Here is a 23,963-nt window from a genome sequence, read left to right on the forward strand (position 1 = left end):
ATTTCCTTCCTGAAAGAATCCCAGGCTGGACGGTATTGTTCTCTTTCCCTCCAGGTCTTTTTCCAGTATTGAGAAGGAAAGGTTCTTGCTTGATTATGACTGGGTTGTCTGGGCTTAGTAAGGGAAGGATGGAGTTAATGCAAAGCTATGGCACAGTGTGCTTGAAGGTCTGCCCATGTTTCCACTCAGGAGACTTTCTGAAGATGTTGAGGAGCACAGGTTTGTCTGGGAGCTGTGGGTCGCCTGCCCTGCATGCTCAACCTGTTCAGCTTATTGATCTGTTCGGTGTTCTCTAAGAAGTGTTCAGCTTTTCTTGTGCTGCTTTTCCTCCCTTCCCCCCTGCCTCCCCAGTCCTTGTCCATTCAAGGTGAACCACAGGGAATTCAGTGGCAATTAAACACATTCTTATGGATTGGCTTTAAAGCTTTGTTTCCTTTGGGTCCCTCAGGGAGAGGAACCGAGAGGAGGAGGGGTAGGAAGGAGGAGAGCTACTTGCAACCCTCTGAACTGCTGTACCTGACAGAGAACAGTGCCCTGCGTTTGTCTAAAAGGAACAACAGCTAGCTGTGGTCTGCACAAGGCCAGTGTGCTGGAGCCAAGATGCCAGCATGCAGCGTGCTTCCAGATTATACCATTTTAGCAGCCAGTGATGAATTGCACGATGTCACTTGAACCTGTATTGCATTGCACTGGTGCTCTCTCATTTCTTGAGAGGCAAGTTGATGGCAGCCTGTATTGTTAAAAATGTAGATTAGATGTTAAACTCTGTCCTGTTCTTTGATGGATGTGCAGCTTCTGTGGTTAAATATCTTCCTGCTGGAGCACACCAGGTACCAAGGGAAGGAGATGCAGTCTTGTGTAGTCTATCCCTCCCCGGCAGGTTATCAAGTTGGGAAAGTCTTGATCTTCTGCTGGGAGGGAGGCACCTGCTTTGGGATTTAGAGAGAAACTCCTTTAAAGCAGCTTTCCTGTGTGTGGTCATTCTGGGGAGCATTATATCCCCTCACTCACATACCAGTCCATGATAGTGATGTTGCCTTTAGTGGAAGAGCACATTGGTTATGAGAGAGCCTGCTCACACTAATCTTCTAAAACAACCATAAAAATATGATGATGTGGCTCCAGTCACTCTGCAGAGCAGCAGCACAGGTCCTGGCTTGCTGGCTGCCTGTGTCTGTACTGCCCTTCATCCAAGCAGTTGAGCCTCTCAGAGCTTGGCAGCTCTGAGCAGCAGGAGCCTGTGCTGGCTTGACTGCAGCCAGGGCAACCTCTGCTCCCAGTTCTAGGAGTGTAATACAGTCCAGAGCAGGGTCTGAACTGTGGCTTAGCCACCAAGTTGTGTGAAAACGGTTAACTCCTACCAGACCAGAGACAGGCTGACAAACAGTATAGTTTCATTCACACCATGCTGTGTCTGACCTCCTGAACCCTGTGGGATATAAATCATTGTAAACTGAAATTTGACTCTTTAAGGCTGCTTTTGTGCTGAAGTGTCTTTGGTTATTCATATAGGGATTGATTTGGCATCATTAAACCACTAGGGAAGGGTGGTTTGCTATTGATGTTAGTGTATCTGTGATCCTTCCCATAATATTTAGAGCTGTGGAATATACAGCATTTAGATTTATTGATAGCAATGGGATGTACAAACACTTGACAGTATCAAGGGAAGGAGAAGAGCCTATTTTAGCAATCTAACAGGAATTTTTTATCCTAATGCTGAGTGGTCAGCTGATGTAGGAAATGCTGCTTCTTTTCTCTCTCTTTTGCTCATCTTTACCAGCTGAGAAATAAGGGTCAGACTGCTTTGCAAAAGGGTTATAAGCACTGATTAGTTAACTTTATGTGAAGCGCAAAGTTATTAGTATACAGAATTTAATCAATACACATCTTTAAAAGCAAAATCCAAAAAGGGATAAAAAATGGCTTCACAGTCTTTGATCTCCACAGGGCCAGGAGTTTCAGGAAAGAACAAATCCATAATTGTTTGACTTACTCAGAAATGCAGAACTGACAAGAGATTTTGGATTAGAAAAGGTTCGTTGGTTTTTTACATCTCTGATCTGTCATTCTGTTAGCTCATCCATCGCTTTATCCACCAGGGCAACAGTGTTCCCTGTTACACATTTCTAGTAGTTTGACTGGTTTTTGAAATCCCTGGTGTTTTGGCTTTCCCAGATAACCTATCCTGCAGTCCCCATGTGCTCATTAGGATGTTTTCATCTTCAAGCTACGTGCTATTTTTCCTTTCAGTATTTCCTGTTTTTCCTTGCTTTGGTTTACATCTCTCTTCTTCCTTGGGTCCATCCATGGCAGAAGGCTGCTAAGCCAGGTTCCTTCTCCTGTTTGATTGCCCAGAGTTTGGAGAAAAGTGATCTTACGGCTAAATGAGAGATCTTGAAGCCAGTTTGTCTCTTGCTGCGTCTCTCTTTGAGATCTTTGGTATTGATCTGGTAACTTACTGCGAGACATTTCTGGGAAATGAAACTGTTCTTCCTCTGAAGAAGAAAAATATGATATTCTGTTCGTGCCTAGTTCAGTGCTTTGTGATTTCTTCTCAGTAAGACAGGAAAGATTCTTCTGGTTATTGTCCTTACACGTGATATACGCGCCTCTGTCTGCTCACTGAGCATGTGGTACGGACCTATTTTTCAAGCAGGGGGAACCAGTATTTAAAGATGTCAAAAAGCAGGTAGTGATGACTTCAAGCCTCTACTTTACTCCTGAATGCTCAACTTGATTCTGCAGAAGCAGAATCCCCTTGGAAGTGCACATGAGGGTCACTAGGCACGTTCTTTCTTTTCCAAGGGACTGCAGGGAGCTGAACAGCCAACCGTGTCCCTTTAAGACCTGGGAGACTGTCCCTAACACAGAGGTGCAGGTTGTTCAGGCACTGCCAAGTGAATGAGGATCAGGGCAGGAAGAGAGCCGATGGGGCGATCAATAGGTGTCTCAGATATCCAGGCCACTTTCTTTAAGAGATCTCCGATCAATGCATTGCAGCGAGGGAACCGCAGACACCAGAGCTTTGCTGTCTCAGGTTCTCCAGGCGTGACGCTGCAGGGCAGGCGAGACTCAGTGGGGAGAGTGACTGGCAGAAAGCAATGCCTGCGGAGCCCAACAGAATCAGATGTGTTGGCCTGTCTAGCTGTCCGTCTTCACTTTCCCTTTCATCTGGATTGTGCCTTCAGAGAGCTCTAATTGCCCCCTCATTCACGCCTGGACAGGAGGCCTGGACAGGAGGCTGCTGGATTTGGAGTTTGTGATTCCAGCGTACCCCAATCCAAGAGTCCCTGTAGAGAAGTTATGTGCCTAGAAAGCCTGTGCTCTGCTGATTGTGGCCTGGCTGAGGTATCTGCAGGCAGAGATGAATGGGGCTTCTCTACAGCTTTGTCCAGCCGAAGTGCATACCTTCCTGTTCTGCAAAATCTGTCTGCAAACAGAAATGTTACCTGTAAGGATGCCTAGCCATTGAGGATGGCCTGTGGGGCTTCTAGGAAAGAGGGCAAAGACTGAAAGGGCCCTGGGGATTTATCCTGTGGCAGATGAGGTGCACCTTATTTCAGAAAATATTTACATCCAAAGTTTCCCAGATGCATTTCTTATAAGAATTCCCAGATAGGAAAGCTGCTATGTTCAAGATGCCCCCCTCGGAATGTCTTTGAAGGCAAATTCTCCTCTGGCCTGGCCTTCTTGCTCTGAAGGTCACCCAGCAGTTTTTACTTATGTGGTGAGGGTGAAGTCTACATGCATAAGAAAGGTAGGGGAAAGAAGTCTGGATCTGGATGCAGAAAAGGGTGGCTCTTTAACAGCAAGAGAAAGTTTAGGCAATTAGCGAAGAAAGGTGGATGACTTACTTCAGCTACATGACTCTGTTTCTTCCCAGAAGTGTATCTGCTGTGATGTAGTAATCCCAGGTACAACCATTCATTTCCCAAGCTTTGCTCCTTGTCATACTAATGCACTTCAATAAGTAAGACTAGAGGACATGTTAAAATTCAACAGGACATCCAAATTCCTTGTTACAAATCCCCCAAGCTCCCAAACTGTTATCTGTCTAATCTGATTTGTGATGTACTCATCACTAGAATGTGTGGATACTGACACTACAGGGCCAAGGACTGAAATATGAATGAGAAGTGAAGAGAGAAGAGCCATAGAATTCACCCTGCTCATCTTCCCATTAGCTGTTCCCCTTTTTCACCTGTCTGTAGAGCCTTTGGCAATACCCTGCCTACTGCAGCCACTAGAACTATCCTAACTCTGCTCTTTCCCTTACCAGATGCAGCCAGTGGCTGTTACAAATGCTGTCCAAAGAAACAAACCTGTCACTCCTGAGTAGGCCCTGCTCTGTGATTTTATAAATTGGGTGCCACTGTCCAGTAACTAAACAAGGGATTCCTGGCACTAGCAATCTCAAAATACTTCTACCTCATAACTTTGCCTTCATTGTTCACTAAAATCCAGATAACTGAATCAACAGTGGACCTCTTTTCAGCAACATGACCAAATGGAAGGTGTTTCATTTCTCTTTTTAAGTGTCAGAATCTCTCAATGAAGCAAAGCGTTTCCAGCAACCGCTCCCTCCTGCCCCCATCCCTGCTTCCAAACCATGTGTTCTCGAAAAGACATTTGATTCCAGTGAAAGCTCAGCTGACATCCCTGCAATATGCTTGGGTTTTTGCTTTGTGCTTCCTGGGAAGGATGAGGGCTCCTCCGGGGATTCTGGGTAATTGGGTTAGTGGCCAGCTCATGTCAGGAAATTAAAAGGCAGCCCCGATCAGGTTGCTGCTGCATGGGATTTAATGGCTTTGTATTTATAAAGTATTCTGCCTCCAGCCGGTGCCAGAAATATCACTACTGGAGGCATCCAGATGAAAAAAAAAAGAGAAAATTTATTTTTCTTACTCTAAAATACCCTTGTGTTTAAAAACAGATGGGCAGCCAACTTCTCTGTCCTCTGACATAGGATTTCCAGATGCAGTGAGTGGCATCTTGATGTTTGTATTTTCTACACCCAGCCATTTTCCAAGACATGAATTGAGCATTTATAGTATGGCTAGAATTGGGCTGGGTGGTAGCACAACATAGAACGTATGCAGCCTTTGGTAGGATGCTGGTAAAGCTTCAGAACTGAGGCTTCTAGTGGATGGACCATCAGTGAGTGTACACTGGAACGATAGCACTTGGTATCTGTTTTCTGAACACCAGACTGGTGCATCATGGACCCTTGCAACACTTCTGCCACATCCAGTGGATTATCAATCTGTCAAGGTTGGTTTTCTCCATTCATTTTGAACCATTAATCTGCCCAGATGAGTTGGTAGGTTCTTATTATATGTAACTGAACCTCTGTTCTGTCAAACATGAAGTCCAGATTTTTTGATGTACAAATTGTGCAAATTCAGAGAGGGATTGCCTCTACAAAGGTTTGTGAGTGTATTCCATCACTAGAAGCTGTGCTTAGTGCTCTTATAGCACATACAAAAAGAGGAAGCTGATAAAAACTGCAACTGTCCAAGGATTTTTAGATGCCAATCATCATGCAATAAATCTGTGGGTAAGATCCCCTGAGCTGAGCAGGAGTAGGTTGGGCCTGGACGCTTGTCCCACTTCTCTGCTGTAACTTAAGGCACGTATATTCAACAAGTGTCAGTGGGCACCAGTTCTTAGTGGTGCAAACACCACTGCTGAGGTGGGAATTTTAGGAGACATTTTAAATCTCCAAGGCACAAGTAGAGCTGTGCTGGGAGAGCTGGCTGAAGTGGCAGCACGCTGTGTTCTTGGGCCCAAGGAGCTCCCTCACCTCTGCAGAGCTTTGTCACGAGTGGGCCTCTCTCCATGTGCTGGCGGCGCCCCTCCGTTGTGTCATAAATCTAGAGTTTTGTTCCTCAGTCCATGCTCATGCTCCCTTGCCTGCTCCAAAAGGCTTGTGTCCTCTATCTAAACATTTAACAGTCTTCTCACAGATGTTCTCAGTGTGAAATAGAAAATTGAGCTAGAAAAAGCATTGGTTTGACCCTTCAGGGCATTTCTGAGGTTCATCACATCTCCTCACATAAGTGTCTAGAGGGTGATGTGAATGCAGATATGCCTGCTTCTCTCTGTTGCTTCTCAGAGGAGCCCAGATGCACAGAAGAAAGCTGTCAAAGTCTAAAGTAAGGTAAGTGGAAACACACCTGGGGCTGTAGGTTTCTCTAGGCAGCAAGCACCCTTTTGGGGATTCAGTTGAGTATTATCTCTTGGAAAGTTGGTGGCACTGTGGCTTTGTCACCTCTTAGGTCCTTCTGTGAAAGTCATCCATGGTCTTTTCCTGGCAGACACATGCCTGTGTCTTCTTTCGCAGTGCCCCTCAGCCTGCTGCTGTGTGAGTATTGCTTTTGTGGGTGATAAAAGTCAATATGCCTTTTGTCCTTCTTCAGACTGGTTAGAGGTCCATGAGGGGAAACAGTCCAAGCATTTGTATGGACCATGAACAGAAGGTGAGGGTGTGGGCGTGGGGAGCACTACAGAATGCTAAAGAATGTACTGAGGTATTCTTTATTCCCTTCTGCCCCTGAAGCCTTTCTTGATTCCTGGTTTTCCAGTGTGACTAGGGACTCAGCATGGGAAGGAAGCTGTACCTTTGAGGGACAGGCCAGGGATGCAGAGACACCTCAGTAGAGCTGGCAGCTGAGGAGGAAAAGGGTTCAAAAGCTTTTGAATTACATCAGATCCTATATGCTTTGGACCAATCACTGGGGACATGAAGCTTATATGCGTGTGACAGTTTGTGTCAGTGCTCCAGAGCATGTGACAGGCTCTGGAACCAAGTATATCACCAGTTGTTGCTGGGCTAACCTGTCCCTTGCAGTTGAAGGACTGTTTAGCTAGACAAGCAGGAAAACAACTTTTCTACTCAACTAATACATCCCTGAAAATACCAGAGGAGGGATCAGATGCGTCTCTCTATAGGTCCTTGTAACACAGGAGAGGGATTATGATATAAACAGGACTTCTTCTCTTCCTGTGATGGAATCTACAAGTGACAAAAGAAAACCTAGTCAGGCTCCAGCCTTTCCACCTTCTCACTAAGCACTTTTCTCCATAGTCTGTTTCTTACCCCATCTGGGCACCCCTAACTTTTAAGGTCATAGCTACACTGTTTCCTTGATAGGCATCCTCCCAGCTCACTCCTCCCACTGCCACATCCCCTCGTCTCTCCTGATGTTCTGAGAAAAAAGGAGAAGGAACGCCTTGTGTACAGTACTTTTCCCTTTCTTTTTTTCTTTGGTCTCAGCCTATGTTTGCCAGCTTTCTTGGGCATTGCCAGTCCCCGTGCTTTAGAATGCAGCTCCTGGGGACAGGGGTACCTCTGTCACCTGTGGAGCAACACCTCAGCTCAGACCTCGGGAGAGCAGCTAGGTTGCACTGATGCAGACTGTACCTCAAGGTACAGGTGGGCAGTAAGCACAGGATCTGGCTGGTTTATAGAGTGAGCTGGGCAAAAGCAGTCCTGGAGATGCTGCTCCCTAGCAAGCACTTGTCCTCTCTTCCCTTCAGTTGTGCCCTTCTTGATCTAGACACAAATTATCCCATGCATAAACCCTGTAGCTTGGCTTCTCTGTTAGCTCTTTTGGCAAGATGGATCTTTCTGTTCCTGTCAATTCATGAGCATGTGATAGGACTCGATGGAAAGTGAGGTGAGGCTAGTAATTTGACACGACAGCTGATATTGGGCCTAGACTGCATTTCCCAATGGCCGGAGCTTAGCTTCACAGAGCTTTTAAGATTATTTTTAGTCCCCAGAAAATAAAAGAGAAACTAAACCTGACTCCGTATGCTGTCGCCTCTGCATACTCGGCTATTTTTACTTCCGACAGACTGGGCCTAGGTCCAGCTTTTAAAAAAAGATGGAATTATTTTACTTCCATTAAGAAAAAAAAACAAAAAACACCCGAAGCCTGATGTTATCAAGTCAGCATGGGGACATCTGATCCCAAAGTTGTCGGGCAGACATCTCTCTGAGGGGCATGTCACAGAAATGCAGGGAGCTTGAACAGGTCAGCGGATCAGCTCTCCCACTGCAGAGGCTTGGTGCTGGCACAGACCTCGCCGCACCAGCACTTGGAACTCGAGTGGCACCCACAGGACACTTCGAAAACTGACAGTCCTGCCCCGGGCAGGATGCTGAGCCAACAAGTTCTGCACAAGCCCCGGACGTGCCCCTCTCCTTGCTTGATGCTGGGGAGCTGAAAGCATGCTGCTGGTGAGTGGGGACTCAGTGCAACTCTGGGAAGCTTGGCACCTGGGCTGCTGTGCAGAGTGACTCAAAAGGTAACAAAATTCAACAAACGGCACTTCCTGGCAGCACGGAACGGGAGGAGAGGGGATGTTTCAGCACATACAGCCTTCATTTCTGAAGAAGCAGTTTCCAGAAAGGTAGGTCAGCACAGAGTGATACTTCCCAAACCTTGCTCTGTACTGTAGCACCTCACATCGTAAATGTGAATCCTCCCATCCTGTTTGCTCTAGCTGACCATCTTTGCTGACACTGTGTCAAGAAGGAGGAGAGGGTCCAAGAGTGGCAGTCATGGTGATGGCTTTGTAAGATGAGTGCTTTCTTTCCTGGGAGCTGGACAGATGTGAAAAATCAGCCTGTGCAGGAGCTGGAAGTCAGGTGCTTTCTCTTGGTGTTGTCTGGTCAGGCTGTGGTATCAAACCCTATGTAAGAGCCTTCTGACCAGCTGTATCTCAGAAGTGACTGCTGCACTTCGCAGTTAAAGTGCAGGTGGCTGCAGGCTTGGTGTGAACTCTGCACTTGGGATTACAGTGTACAAAGCACTCAGCCTTGCTCCAGCCCTGCCCCTCTCATCTCTCTTCTGCCTTCTCACTTTCATTCATTCAGTTTACATCCTGCTCTGTTTCTTCTCCACTTGATGCTTTCTTTTTTGCTCTGAGCTCATGCACTGCAACTCCCCACCCCATTTAGGTACCCCTTAGGTATCCTCCAGCAGAGCTGCATTGTAACCGCCCTCCCTATCTTAAAATCAATCAGTGAGCAAACCAGAGCAGAGCAGCAGACATTAACAAGCCACTGCTGCTTAGTATTAGATCTTGAATTTTGGCCATGCCCTTTCCTGCCATCTACTATGACCCCTTACGCTGTCAGCTCTTTAGGAAAGGGCTTTTGCCACAGTGCTCACTTCTGGACTGTCACAGTCAGGGACTCAGCTTGAGATGCCTTTGTTTGCTGTTGCCTTGAACAGCTGGAGCTGCTGATGACAGGGTAGGGTAGTGGCTCTGCAAATGCTGATTGAAAGCATTTGCCTCAAGGAGTTTCATGCAGGAACAACAAGAGGACGAAGTTTTGTTCAAAATAAACAAGCTAAAGACCTTGGGCGAACAGACCTCTATCTGCATAGTGAGGGAAGGAGGGATGGATGGTGAATCTCCCTGCGTCTCTCTTATCTTTTTTTTAATGCACTTAAGTCGTTTGTGTCCTTATAATCTGATTGAGGGTCCTTAATACTGCTGCAACCTGTGCAGCCATCCCTCTGCTGGGCACTGGAGATGCATGTTTCTCCTTGGGAAGAGGAACAGAAAGCTCCTTCCCCCATTTTCTCCCAACTCTCCCAGTCGTCCTTCTGTACTGCTTAGCAAAGTGTACAGTAAAAGCATTGTGGAGAGCTGTTTGCTGGTTTCTACTGGGCTGAGAATGGTGTCCCCCATTCCAGTGAAATCCTGCCTATAATCCATCTTATTGGCATGAGGGAATGGGCCTTCCTGTGACCTTTCTTCTGTGAGTGTCCTAGGAAGCTGTGATGCAGGAGTGAAGTTCTGTAACCTTTTTTGGATTCCTCCATAACCTTCAAACAGAATTATTCCCGACCCTTTAAATTTTCACAGCTGGTTACTTGGTTTCCTGGTACTTCCTGAAATCTGTCTCTCCCATTTTCTCCTGGCTGTATGTAGGTGTCAGTCATTCAGCAGAGCATAGTAGCGTAGGGGTCTTCTTTCTTATGAAACCAGGGAACACGTACAGAAGGAAAGAATCACAGGCAGAAGTGACAGCATCCTACTTCATCCAGGACTTTATTAGTGCTGTTCCTCCAGGATCTCCCAGGATAAACTTAGGTTTGCGATTCCTCATCTGCCCTTTCTAAAAATCACTCACTGGAACCTATTAGGGCTCCCGGGATTTTGCCCACAGGCTACCTGCTGCAAGGAACAGAGATAAAAGAAGCAGTGGACAACATTTTCAGAAAATCTGCTGTGTAATAGAGGAGAAAAGTAGTACTTACTCTTAGGGACATCAGTAAGCTCTCTATACAGTGTCAGAAATAGAAAATGCAGGGGAAGGAAAGGTTTGATCTGAATTCACGCATTCTATTTCACGTCATTCTGTCCATCTTCCAATGCCTGTCCTCCTCCCAGAGCACACTCCTGCAGCAGCAGTTCCTTTGGTCTCAAGAACTCCAGGCCTCCCATCTTCCTGCTTCCTCTGCTTAATGGCAGCAGCTGGTCTCTTAAAAGGAAGCAGCTATGTAGCTCTACCAACAGCATGCCCCTGCACACCGAGGCTTAAAGGCAATACACCTGCACGTGGCATTGCTCCTGCTGGAAATCCTGGCAGCACTGCTGTGTAGCTAAGTGCCTTTGGCCTGGCTGGCAGTGGTTCTTTTTGCTGTTGCAAGGCTGCTGGTGCTTGTTTGTCAGTTGATCTGGTTTGGGTGCTCTGGTTGTGGTATCAGGATTGAGGTGTTGTGGCAAGTAATAATTTCACATGGTGTCAGAGGGATCAATGTGAGCGCACTGCAAGCTTTCCTTTTTCCATGACCCAGTAAGCAAATGGGGCACTGGCTTGAGACATACAGTGTGACAGATGTGTCTCCTTCTGGGGTTGAATATATGTCAGCAGGCTGCAGGTTTTTCAGATGTACAAGTTGTTCAAAAAGCACTGGTTTGCAGAGTTTGCTTTTAGATGTTTGTATTTACGCAGTAAATTGATTGCAAAATATTAATGGCTCAGTGTGATTAGTAAGTGTATCGCATAATTGGTTCCTGTGATCAGACTAGATAAACTCATCAGTGTTTATACGCTTGTATTGTGTAGGTTCAAAGATCTATTCTACTTGATTGCCCCTACTTTCATCATGAGAGATTTTTTTTGCAATAGCTGTTTCCTCCAGCAGGACTGAGCTGCTCCAGTTTCTCAGGAACTAATTGCCAGCAGCAATATGGCTGCCAGAAGCAACTGACAATTGATCAGATATCTGTGGCTTTTTTCATGATTAGTTTTTAATTCCGTGTCTTGTCCCAGTGCAGTTCAAGATAACAGAAGTTCAGTGGTAGTTCCTGTTCAGTTGTTATCGATGCTGCTGTAGTTTTTTGTGTGGGGTCAGTCACTGGGAACTGTTTTCATTGTAATATTTGCAGTTTGGTTCTCTGTATTTTCAAAGAGCTACAGCAAATTCTTCAGTGTGTCCCTGCTTCAGATTTATTGCTGCTATATTGTAGGAGAGGTTGTTTCTATTTATTTCAGTTCTACTTTTATTGTGGCTCCTTACTTGATCAAACCTGAAACATTTCTGTTGAATTCATGATTCATAATCTATTTGCTATAGATCACTTTTTTCAAACATAAGCAGTGGGAGGTAACAGAACATTTAACTCCTCAATTTTAACAACAATCTAAAACCTTATTTTTATAACTACAGGTTTGATTGACATTTAAGGCTTTATTTTTAAAAGCAAGATCATCATCCAGAGGACATTAAGCTCTGAGACTTTTCATTTGTCCATCACATTAGCGGTGATTCAAGAGTTCAAATGGGTTAATTTTTGTCTTCATTAATGTCTTGAAAGAAAATAAAGCTCCCAGCAGTAGTATGAGAGCTAGAGGTAGCTTACCTATTATTATTGGGATCTCTGAGTTCAGTTGAGATCTCAAATGATTGATTGGGAGAGTGTGGAGAACATCTCGGCAGAATTTTACATCTGAATATCAAGATGGAGGCTGTAAGGAATCATATGAATATATCCTGTTTTAACTGCAGGTGTTCGTCTGGATCGAGTCCGTGGAGGCCGCCAGAAATACAAGAGAAGACTGGATTCTGAGAGTAGCACTTATTTGAGCTTACAGATCCCTCCCCCAGCTAAAAAGCCACGTATGTATCAGTCTTTGGATTGTGGTCCTCTGAGCAACCACTGTGTTCCCTTTAGTTGGTCTCACAATGTTCAATGGAGCAGTTATCAATTCTGGTTCCCAGCTGTCACCAGCACTTTTTCTTGTGATCACAGTGCATCAGTATACTTGCTACATCTAAGGTATAGCCTGGGTGCAATATTTATTGTACTTAGAATATAGACCAGAAATTTCCTAGGAGATTATAAAAGTTCATTTAGTGATTTTGTTGAACTTTTCTGCCATCCAAGCTACCCTGACAAAATTGGTTCTGTGCTGATTCCTCTCTTCCATATGGCCAATAATTCCCAAAACTTTTCCAGGTCCTATCAATTGATTATTCATGCTTCCTCCTATCCCTGTTGGATCTACCTGAAATAGCGATTGACAGCCTTACAGTAGCTTACTGCTTTTGTCATCCCTGTATGGAGCTGGTTTGGCATAGACAGATCACTACAGCATATGAGGTTGCAGTGTATTGTCTTCTTGTGAACTATACAATTTCTGAGGTCCCACAGCCTCTATAGCCATGTATTCTGCAGGAAGGCCCTTCTAGAGAGGGCTGTTATGACACCTTATGTCACGAGAGGTAAAACAACAACTTCTCCTTTGAAATGTGCAGTGACTAAGATCGTCTCCCACTTGCTGGTGGCAGAGCCAGAGAAGATTTATGCCATGCCTGATCCAACCATGCCGGAGAGTGACATCAAAGCCCTGACAACCCTCTGTGACCTGGCAGACAGGGAATTGGTGGTGATCATTGGCTGGGCGAAGCACATCCCAGGTAAATGGGAAATTACAGGGCTGAAGTGTGGACAGCAAAGGGAGCTATTATTTATCACTGTGCTTATCAGTTTGTCTTCAAGCAGGATTTTTACATATAGTGACGGATGGAAATTACTGATACAGAAAACTGCTTGTGGCAGGCCTTCATTGGAAACGAACTCCAGTATAACCCCTGGTGCAGGTGCATGAGTTCACTGTGTGTGTGTGTGTGCCCTGGCATTATGCAGTAGGCTTTGAGATGCTATAACAAAGTCCCAGTGACATCTGCATTGAGTGGCACAAAGAAAGCACTTGGGGAACAGCCCTTGGGATGGTGGACTTGTGATGATCTTGGACTACATCACTATGGCCTAGGTCTGTTGTGTTTATGGATGAAATAAATGTTATGATAGTGACTGGACTTCATTGCTAATGGCAAGGCAGGTGCCCACTCTGTCTGTAGTGGGCATTCTTGTGCAGACTTAGGAAAGCTTTTATCTTATTGGATTCATCACAGAGCAAGTCTCATTGAAATGGAGGACATGCTCACTGTTGTCAGTCAATCTCTGGTCTTCTGTGCTGAAAAATAATGAGGACAATGTATTGGCAATGTGACTGGCCTCTGAAGGCTCACTGTTTTCAGTATCCAGTATCTCAGTACCCAACTGAGTGTGCCTGTGCAACTCAGTGAGAGAGCTACAGCATCTCATGTGCAGTAGGATGGACCCAGGCTGAAGGAGCAGACATGATCCTCAAGAAGGTTCTGGGACATAGATTCAGACTAAGCAGGGAAAATGCCCCTTCCTTCTCTGTTGTTCCTTCACAAATACCCTCTCCAAAAAAATAGATTGGATTTGGATATGGGGAAGATTGGATAGGGAATTTGGAGAATGTCCTTGAGGTTTACATGGCTGCTTTCCAGAGGACTACTTCAAACAGATGCTCACTATGAACAGCTCAGTATTACTTTCTCCTGCCTTCCACCCTGCCTTGTTGGGAGAATATCTGAGGTCAACCACAGAATCACAGGATTTAACCAGTACTTGCCCATTGTCTGCATCTTCCGCTGCATAGACTTGTGTTATGTTGCTTAGCTTTGTGGCTTTAAGTTCTTCCTTGTTTTGTGAGGCATCTTAGCATGAGTGAGCAAACTTATTCAAACCTATTTCTTTTATGTATACTGCTTCTCTTTGTCACTCCTCTTGTGGCTTTTTGGTGGCTGCTCTTCTTTTCTCAGTGGGAGTATTTCTCCTGTGACTCAAGGGTCAGTGACTTCCTAGGCTGTATGAAATACAGTGTTATGTGGTGGGACTATAAAGTCTGGATAAACTTTCTGAGGACAGTGTTTCTGAGTAGAGGTTAATCCCAGTGGTGCCCTTCTTACATGAGATCTGCAGGATCTGCAAGTATTACATCCATCAGTAGCACTGGAATCCTTCTGGGGCTGATTCATCACAAATGGGGTTACAGTGGTGATTAGGGAACTCAGCCTGGATTGTTCTACTAACCCAGAACTTAGGGCATTAACAGGAGTGGTTTTCATACAATGCAATTATCTGCTTGGCTGTCCAGTAAGGTGCTGCTGTCTGTTCTGCTAACCTTGTCTACTCCTGTTTGCACAGGGTGTCCTGCTTTAGTTCCCTTGCTTGCAGTGTGGGATGCTCAGTTCTGAATTGTTACAGGGTTTTTCAGTTTGGTATGGTGATTATCCCAGAACAGGTGTGTAGTAATGAGATGGCTCCTGCACTACAAAAAAGGATCTTCCACTCCATTGTGAAAGGCAGGACAAACCTGTCATCACCTCAGCTTTCTCTTTCCTATCAAAGATTTTGCAGCGTGATAAACATCAGCCATCAGCCTCATGCAGTTCAAAGCAGCAGTATCGTAACAGGACTGTGTATACAAGAGAGAGCTCAGGGACTGTTACGCAAGGGAGCGGTAAAAGTTCATAGAAAGGGAACAAAAAAACATGTACAAAACATACTGCATTAGGCAGCAAGGGGGCAGAACAGGGCAGGGCCAGGAGGCTGCCAGGAGTCTGGATTATATATGCCCTGTATTTCTGCCTTCCAGAGATTTTTAGAATACCAGGACTTTGCTTCCTGTGTGAGAAAGGAACAGAAGTCACATCATGTCTGCCTTGTTTTCACAGTGGAATTAATAAAGAATTGTGTGGTATTAGTCTTACCAACCCTTCAGGATCCCAGATGTTGGTGCAACCTTCTGCCTCATGCTGCTAGCAAACAAAATCAAAGCTACAGTCCTATGATAACAGGAAAGCATGATTTAATGGTGTTCAGCAAGTATCTTTAGCTCAGCAGTCTTATTAGCTATTAGCGCAAAAGCCAGACTTAGTGTGGAGTTGTACCCTTCTTAGTGAGGCCCCTCCCCTTGTGCTAATTGTCTTTGAACATCTACTATTTCTGCATGCCTTGATGCAGGGAGACAGGACTTCTCTCAAGAGGTGACGGCGAAGGCTCTCCCAGGGTAGCTGTTGTGCTGCTCTCACTAGGAAGACGATAGTACTAGCATGGAATGAAATATGGCAAGTGGAGTGACAGCAGCTGTGTCTGGAGTGGCCTCAGATCCTATAATTACATCGCCCTTTATTACCTCTGCTAATGGCCCTCCAGAATGACAGAAATGATAATAAATTAACAGATTATGAACTCCACTTGCCACAAATTATGTGACTTTTTTTTTTTTTTTTTTTTTTTTAAATTCTGGGAGCTCCCACTGCCGTATCGCTGAGGGGGAAAAATAAGCCACAAAAATAATGATTAAAAAAAAAAAGCATGTCACATCAGCTGTTGCAAATAAAGCAGCTTTTCTCTACCCGCACCTGGGAAGGAGGGAAATGCTCATGCAGCTCTGTGCTGATCACGGAGCCTATGCAATCCTGAGATACTTCTTTGGAGCCTCCCGCTGCCAGTGGAGTAGTCAGCACCTTTCAGAATAAGGCCTGCAGCAAGAAACAGATTAGTAAGGGCACTTTCTGGATGCTGTGCTATCAAACAACTCAGGAATGCGCAAGGCTGGATTGCTAGCAATTCCTGTGAGCTATGATCTGGTGACGCACTTGAATTTCACAACTGGATGTTCTCCAGTGTTACAAACCTATAACAGTGAGCCTCTGATGTTAGCCAAATGAAATTAGCATTTCACGCTCCAGATCCCAACTTTCATATATGGGAAACCCTATGTTGTCTGATCTGTCTGATGTTGTCTCTTGTCTGTGCAGAGTGCAGTATCATACATCACAGTCCCCCAGCCCTTGCATTCTACTTGTGGAAACAGTGGAGGGTCCCAGTTCTGTTACGCATTTCAAATCCAGAACTGGCACTGCAGCTCCTGCCTTCATGCTCACCACAGGAGACTGGCAGAGGACTCTGCTGGGTGGGCAGGGCAGTTGCAGCTGGCTCTTCTGTCTCCTTTGGCATAGGTAAAGAATGGCCTCTGCTTTGCAATTCTTTACCTGCCATAACGACCTCTGGGAAAGAGTGATTCATAGAGGTGCTGAGTGTACAGGCTACTGCTAGGATTATATCAAGATTTTGCACTTCATTCTGTATCAGAAATGTGTGAGCTATGTCTGTTTTGGATCCTCTCACCATACTACATAACTGTTTCTCAATCTTTAACAAATTTTGTTGACAGACTGCATTGAGACAACAGCGTAACCCCATTTGCAACCCAGATGAATAATGGCAGTGCAGAAAGGCCACAAGATTTACCCAGAAACTGGACTTAAGGCAGCAGCCAAAATGTGGGGCTGCTCTCCATGGGCAGAGCTAGGAGAAAGGTGAATGAAAGGCTGAAAGCTGGCTGCAGAGGAGAAATTCCAGGCACCAGAGACTGTGCCAGTGCCTGTGCACAGCTTCCTCTGCCTCATGGCTAATCCTATGAAGCTCCTGAGTAGCAAGGAGACCTGGGGAGACAGGACCAAGCCTGTGAACTGCCTCAGCCTGCTCTTGGACTTGGGATGGCTGCATTCAGGAGCAGCAAAAAAGCAGTGTACTGGCTGCTCTTTAATAGGAGTTAAGGAGCAGGAGACTAAAGAGAAAAAGGAGAAAGGCATCCCTGCATCTTCAGCAAGGGATGGGTTTCATCAGACACAGGGCTACGTGGGCTGTGCTGTACAGGATTCAATCTCACAGTCATGGAGCTGGATTTTTGCAGCTTTTCTCCCCAGCAGCCTGGACTCTTTAGCTGTTCCTTCTGGCACTCCTCCCCAGTGGTTTATTGATTCTTTCCTCCCACCCACTGCTCCCCTCAGACCTTGCACACACAACATGTGACAGCTGATTGGTATCTGTTAATTAATGTGGCCTGGGGCCTCTTTTCTATTCAGTGGCCTGATAAGGGAAATTGGATGTCCAAGGGCTGCCAGGCCATTATCACCCTTTGCTTCCCCTGGCAACACAAACACAAAACATGGCGTAGTGATAAATAAATACCACTAACCCACCCTTCTGCCATCCCTTCCCCAGCTGAGATAGCGCAGATAGAAAAAGAAGACCCACAGTCAGTCAATATAGCAATCATCAGCTCTTTTGTTAATTGCCAACTTGATAACAAGAGAAATCAAATGATCATCATGGCGCCTGGCTACCTAGGCCTTGACATGGATCCAAGGAAAGTGAGTAGGGAGAGCTGTGGGATGGAAGCATCCCGCTGGGCCTAACACTCAGTTAGTGGGACTGGCAGGCTCCTGCGGACAGAGGCTAATGAGTTCCCATGCCTCTTGAGGAGAGTGAACCCCAAGGCTGAATAAGCATGTGGAGTGAAGACTGGCAGGGGAGGCTGGTGCAGCACAGCCCTCCCAGCTGACAGTGTCAGACTGCCCCATTCTCCCACTGCCTGGGGAACCTTCAGACACAAGGAACTGCCAAAAATCACAATTCCTGCCTGTCAGTGGTGGACAGGAGCTGCCAAGACAGGACCAACTCACTGTACTTGACGTCTCTGTCTGCAATGGCTGTCATACAGTGCCTGTCTCCTAGGATCTTTCTTTCATGATCTGGCTTTCTGGGATTGATACTGAGGACATAACAGATATAGCTTTCTTTCCTATGCGCTTGCTTTTCCCTTTCTCTTCAGATAGACAGTACCTCTGTGTTTCAGCCTCTCCACTTCTCCACCAGAGCCAACAGGACTCTGATGCTGTCTATGAATGTGACTTTGACTGCTCTTTTTCTGTTTGGGGAGGATGATCTGCTTCACTGTTCTGTTGCTACAGGGCCTGGCAAGAAATTGTTTGTATAGCACCACAGAGGTGTTTGTGTACTGGGTAAGGTTGGCTGTGAGGGGCAGAATGCTGATGGTGTGGAGCTCAGGGAATACTGATGAATAGAAGAGGATTTTTTCACAGACACATTCAGCATTCTGTTGTGGCAGGACCTTCTCTTAGGTTGTCTGAAATGAGAGATTGCAGTATGCATGTGTTATTTCTTCCTATTCCATCAGAAACAATCTTTTCTGCTTTCTGGAGCTCTCTGCTCTTTGATTCAGCTGGGGAGACTAAATGGGCTGCTATACAAAATTGTAAAGGTGCAGTGAACAGGAAGTTGTGGTGCAAAACAGTTGCTGCTGTGGAAGTAGAAATCAGTGAAAAGAGATTATCGTTAAGGTTGCCATATTCTGTGTGTTCTGTGCCACAGAGACAGGGGCCACTTCAGTAAGCATTTTTTGAGAGTTGCAGGGGGAGAGTGCTTTGTGTGGACCGCAGGGAAATTAAGGAAGCCCAGGCTCTGGGATTCTTCGCTGCACACCCTTTTGACCCTGGCTGTCTTTTGCCCCATCAGGGTTCTCCAATCTCTCCCTTGGGGACCAGATGAGCCTCCTGCAGAGCGCCTGGATGGAAATCCTCATCCTGGGCATTGTGTACCGCTCCCTGCCATACGAGGACAAGCTCGTCTATGCTGAGGACTACATCATGGATGAAGAACACTCTCGTCTGACAGGGCTGCTTGAGCTCTACCTGGCCATCCTACAACTGGTGCGCCGCTACAAGAAGCTCAAGGTGGAAAAGGAAGAGTTTGTCACGCTTAAAGCTCTGGCCCTCGCCAATTCAGGTACAGCCCTGCCCCAGGCAGCCAGGTGATCAGAGTCATTGCACATGCTGTTATCTGGCTTGGGAGGAGCTTAGGGCCCAGTGCTTGAGTCTGTGCTTTGCCCGTGTCGTGCAGCATCCCTGCATTTCTCTGTCACCCGCAAGAGATGAGGGAGGTGGAGACTCCCTAAGCTGGTGAGGAGAGAGAAGCATGGCCTGCTGCTGCTATGGCCTCAATTTGCAAACTGGCCCTGAACTGGGGAATGGGACCTGCCAGAGGTGGGCTGGATTCTAGCACTAAAAGAAAGGCCTTGTGCCATGAGTTTAGATAAAGGGATGCAGGCCAAGCCTGCATCCACTCAAGTAGCGTTGGGCAGTTATAGGGAAATAGGGAAATTCTAATCTTAGTTTTAGATCCCACAAAAAAACAAACAACAAACAAAAAAACAACCATCCTGTGGGGTTAAGGATGCTTGGTCTGCTGCTGTAGGTGTTTAGTGACCACTGACACTGAATTCCCCCCCTCCCACCCCCCATCTGAATGGTAGAGGATAAGATGTGCTGGCAGAAGCTGGATGTTGCCTGTTTTGTTTCTTTCTGGGAGAGGATGAGAGAGATGAGGGCCCTCAGCCTCAGTGAGGAGAGGTTCACAGCCCTCAGGCCAGCAGGCTGGAAGCCTATGCCCATGGGAGGCACAAGGTTGTGTGTGCTGTACTGATGTTGTACCAGACATACATTTGCTCAGGAGTTCCTTCCGAAGGGAAACTGCTGAAGCTATTGTGTGACGAGGGCTCCCTCTACATACCTCGAGTCTCACTGTCTCACATCTGATCTTGCCAAACTGCAGTGTGTAGGTTACGCAGTTCACCCTTGCAGGCCAGCAGTGAGTCCAGTATCTGTGTTCAGCTAAAGGCACTTTCCAGAAAGGCACTCAGTATGAAGCTGAAGGTCTTAAATATGGGGAAATCCACACCTGCTGTTGTCTCTTTAAAATTGATCATTCTCTCAATTTAGAAAGAAAAGAAAGATACCATATCCCAAATGACAGTTTACCTGAGTTCAATCAGCCTGCAGATAGTGCTTTTCTGAGCTGTATCCTATGATCCCAGGTCCTTTTGCACCTGACAGCTTGACATGAGGTAGTTCCTATTTCATAGTTGCATTCCTGGGCTATAGGTGTTACTTCAAGTACAAGCAAGTGGTCCAGAATGCTCTGTGAGGCTACTCTATCCTCACTGTTTCATACCTTTCTGTTCTGCTTTGTCATCCACACATCTTAGCAGCAGCAATTGGAAAGAAAGAAGTTAAAGAAAGAAAGAACCAAATCAGTTCCAGATAATTGATAAAAACGTTGGGTAGCATCTGTTGTTTTACTGATCCCTGCGGATTTCCACCAGAAATCTCTTCCTCCAGGGATGATTCACCACTGATAGCTACTTTGAAATCTGTCATCTGGCCAGTAACTAATCAATTGAAAGTGTGCTTTATTGATATTGCATGGTGCTAATTTTTTAATGAGAATGTCCTGTGGTGCTAAGCCAAGTGCCATATAAAAGACTAAGTCTATTATATCTATGCAGCTAACTTTATCAACCAAACTTGTAATCTCATCAGAGAATGAAATCGGGTTTGTTTGACAAGACCTCCATTCCAAAGTATTGTGCAGACCGGCAGTAGTTGTAATACCACCTCTTAAGTTTTAATTGAACCTTTTCTTCTTCCTTTATTTTACTCTGGTTCACATCAGTGGCAGTTATCAAACAGGGACAGTATATGCTTCATTAGAACTTTTCCAGCCATCTCAAATTTCTCAAAAATACCTACCCTTAGCAATTATTTACCTGCCCTAGGTGGGCCTTTGTCAGCAATTTTAAAATTCTAAAAGCCAAGGTATCAAGGTCTACTGATTCCTCTGAAGTCTGTCCCTAACAGATGTCTGATACCTTCTTGTGGAAACAAGCGAGTAAGGCGTCTCACCATCTTCATATAAGACAGGTACATAACACTTCTTATTCTAAATGCAGGACAGAAATACTCACTTCCTCATTCTATTAATAGTTTAATCATCTACAACATAAAAGAGTCCCCCTACAAATGGTCATTTTTCTTCTATTTCTTAAATATTTATAAAACTCTTCTTTATGGCCCTTAGCCCTTCCAGCCATGGATTTTCTTCCAATGTCCTTCACTTTGCTTATCGATTTTCTACACTTCATAACTTTTGATTCATATGAATTGCTATCTACTTCCCTTTTTCAATTTCTCATATACTGCTTTTTTACCTCTAATTGCTGCCTTTACTTCGCCACTGAACCAGGATGGGCAGATGGCCAAGGCTACCCTTTCTCTATATTGTGGGATGGTGGTTTTTGGCTATGCAATCAACTCTTGTTAAAAAACCTGCCTCCTGTCTACCAAGGAGGTCATGGGATTAAACAAGGAGAAGGGCATCTCAGAGAGGCTGAAGAGTTAAGGCAGTGTAGTGACAGGGTGACAGAAGAACCACACTGGGACATTTGTCTGAACCGTGTTTGAGTGGACTTGTTGTAGGACGCTCTCAAGTTCTTCATGGTGCAAAAGAAGCACTCTACTGATACTGTCACTGTGCTGTCAGGACTAAGCCCCATGTAAGCCTTATGGAATAGTCTGCAGTAGTAGAAAAACACTGAGCAGAACAACCAATGCTTCAGAGTTCTTCTTTTAGCACTGTGGAGCAAAGAAACCAAGGTAGAAGTCAGGAAACATAGGCCCCACATGAATGGGAAAAGCCATTCTAACTGCACTGATTTGTTCTAGGTACAGTCAGGTAGCAGCATAAGCCACAAAAATCTTGCTTTGTTAGTCTTACTGAAATATGTGAAAGTACATGTTCGTACACACACACAAGGAAACTAGATAGGGCAAGCTGTATTCTTCTAACATAACCTTTGCATTCAACCTTTGCATTGTATTAATACATGTTATTATTCTTAGTATATTTTTGACATGGAATAAACCTGCAGAACCTTCATGTACGTACTTACATGTATGCACAGCTGACTCCAAGAACAGCAGGAATGCAGACTGTCTCTGGGCCAGCCATCAGCTCTGTGGGTCAGAGGCAAGGTTTAAAGCTGGGCGTTTAGATTAACACCTGTGTTGCTGGAACCTGTCTTTTCTCCTTGCCTTCCATAAAGATAAATTTCTGATTTTCCCCTCTTTCTGTAGGATGTAATTTCTCACGCAATCCAGTTTCTAGGGAATTTCCACTCTTCCATGCAGCTCAGTGCACGTTGAGCCTTTGTTTCTAATAATTAAAGTGGATGGAAACAGGAGTGGCAGCTCACTCTCTGTTCTCTAGAAGGGAAGGTGACAGCAGGTGCAGTGTTCCTTTGAAGGAACTGCCTTGCCCGAACTCTGTCTGATATCTAATCATCACTGAAATGCACCAAGGACTCCTCTGGTGAGACTGGCACCAACCAAAATCTGCCTTTACTGAGTACTTTTCAGAGAGCAGAGAAATTAATTCTTAATGCCCCAAAGCAGCAAGCAAGGTCAAACAATGCAACGTCAACCATTTTTTGACAGAGTAGGTGTGCTGTAAATGTCACCTGTTACAGTTCAGAGACAGCATTCCCATGTTAAGCATTTCTAGCTCCTTTCGCCACAAGAATACAAATTGATGATGCTGTGCATCAAACAGCTCTCCAGGTTAGCATACAGCACATGTTCAGCTGAAGACGTCCCAGACTGACCAACTCTTATTTCTCTTTTTTTTTTTTTTTTTTTTTTTTTTTGTGTGTGTGTGTGTCCATTCTCATACCTGCTCTATGTTCCATGTCAGCTGTGCTGGAGAAAAAGGCTTCTAACACGAAGCCTCATATGTAGGCCTGCTGACCCTTAGGAACATGACCAGGCTGCCTCCAGAGCACCTCAGTGCTCTGACAGCTGTAAAAATTCATAGCTATTGATTTTGTAATTAACAGTTTATCAATGCCATTGACATCAGCTCATTGATGGCTTGAAAGGAAATTAATCCTGCAGTGTTATTTTATATTTTGCAGTCAGCTGCTGATTTTGAGCATCTTTCAGCAAAGAGTGGGAGAAGAAGAAAGACAGGCCTTGGATCTTTATTTCCCCAATTTGTCTCCATCTGTATGCCTGGCTATTTAGTGCTGTTAGTGTCTCCTCACCTTACAGAGGCCTGGTAGCATAAGGGCACAGCTTGAGCATTGTCTACTGCACAGCAGAAGCAGCAGCAACCCCCGACCTGAAGCATGACTTTACTGTGCCTCCAGCACCTACTGTAACTACTTACTCTGTAAGCTCTGACAGGAGCTCTTGCTTCTTCCCTCGTGCCCCCAGCCAGAAGGACACACATAAAGTAGGAAGTGTGGAGCATATTTCTCTCTGAGTTCCACTTCTTGATGCTTCTATTCTCCAAAATCACCTCTGCAATTTGTAAGGAAATGCTTCTCCTAATGGTGTATGGAAATTCTCCAGAGGCACCACCTGCTTCTGGGAGAATTTGCCAGGCTGTTTCTCCGTCTCTGCCTTCCTCCCTCTCTCCGTTCCTTTCTCTCTCTTCCTTCAGAATCAACCTCTGGGGCAAGCTCAAGTCACTATGATGACCCACCAGCCCTTTTCTGGGCTTCATTGCCTGGTCTCTTGGCTACAAAAAGCAAATACAGCAATAATGATTTTTTCCCAATATGCATCTTGGAAGTACAACCCTTTGATATCCCCTAATTAGTACATTCCTTTTAAACATCTTTTTAAACAGCTTCCTTGTTAGACATATTATTTTCTTGGCTGTTGTAATACTTTATGAATCATACATCATAAATAGCATCTACTGTACATGTATTTTATGAAATTCACAGTCTCCAATTTGTGTTGAGCTCTCCATAGAGATTATGTGTATTTCTGGAGAGATTCTGGCATTTCATCCAGCCTTCCTCCTCCTCTATTGCTGTCAGACTTGGGAAACAAGTCCTCACA

The 23,963-nt window shown here is 45.3% G+C and overlaps 2 protein-coding genes across 5 annotated transcripts in view; one reads left to right on the forward strand and one right to left on the reverse strand.

The window, feature by feature from the left end:
* The window catches only part of ESRRB (estrogen related receptor beta), a 122,742-nt gene that overhangs the window by 93,170 nt on the left and 5,609 nt on the right, over positions 1-23,963 (forward strand). For 2 of the 3 annotated variants that reach the window (XM_052696057.1, XM_052696056.1), the window contains exons 4-6: positions 12,039-12,149; positions 12,789-12,950; positions 18,736-19,005. In XM_052696057.1, the coding sequence (XP_052552017.1) occupies positions 12,039-12,149; positions 12,789-12,950; positions 18,736-19,005 (543 nt within the window). Of the gene's footprint in view, positions 1-7,941; positions 8,422-12,038; positions 12,150-12,788; positions 12,951-18,735; positions 19,006-23,963 lie in introns of those variants that run through there. The other variant, XM_052696058.1, reaches the window with a different exon arrangement.
* Positions 1-23,963, reverse strand: part of ANGEL1 (angel homolog 1) — a 187,625-nt gene that overhangs the window by 24,279 nt on the left and 139,383 nt on the right. Inside the window, exon 12 of one of the 2 annotated variants that reach the window (XR_008209614.1) lies at positions 20,661-21,689. The exons of the other annotated variant lie outside the window; for it this stretch is intronic. The gene's annotated coding sequence lies outside the window, so the exon portion shown is untranslated. Of the gene's footprint in view, positions 1-20,660; positions 21,690-23,963 lie in introns of those variants that run through there. 2 annotated transcript variants of the gene reach the window in all.

Source organism: Tympanuchus pallidicinctus, unplaced genomic scaffold, assembly GCF_026119805.1.
Source record: "Tympanuchus pallidicinctus isolate F22 unplaced genomic scaffold, pur_lepc_1.0 scaffold3, whole genome shotgun sequence".
NCBI lineage: Eukaryota > Metazoa > Chordata > Aves > Galliformes > Phasianidae > Tympanuchus > Tympanuchus pallidicinctus.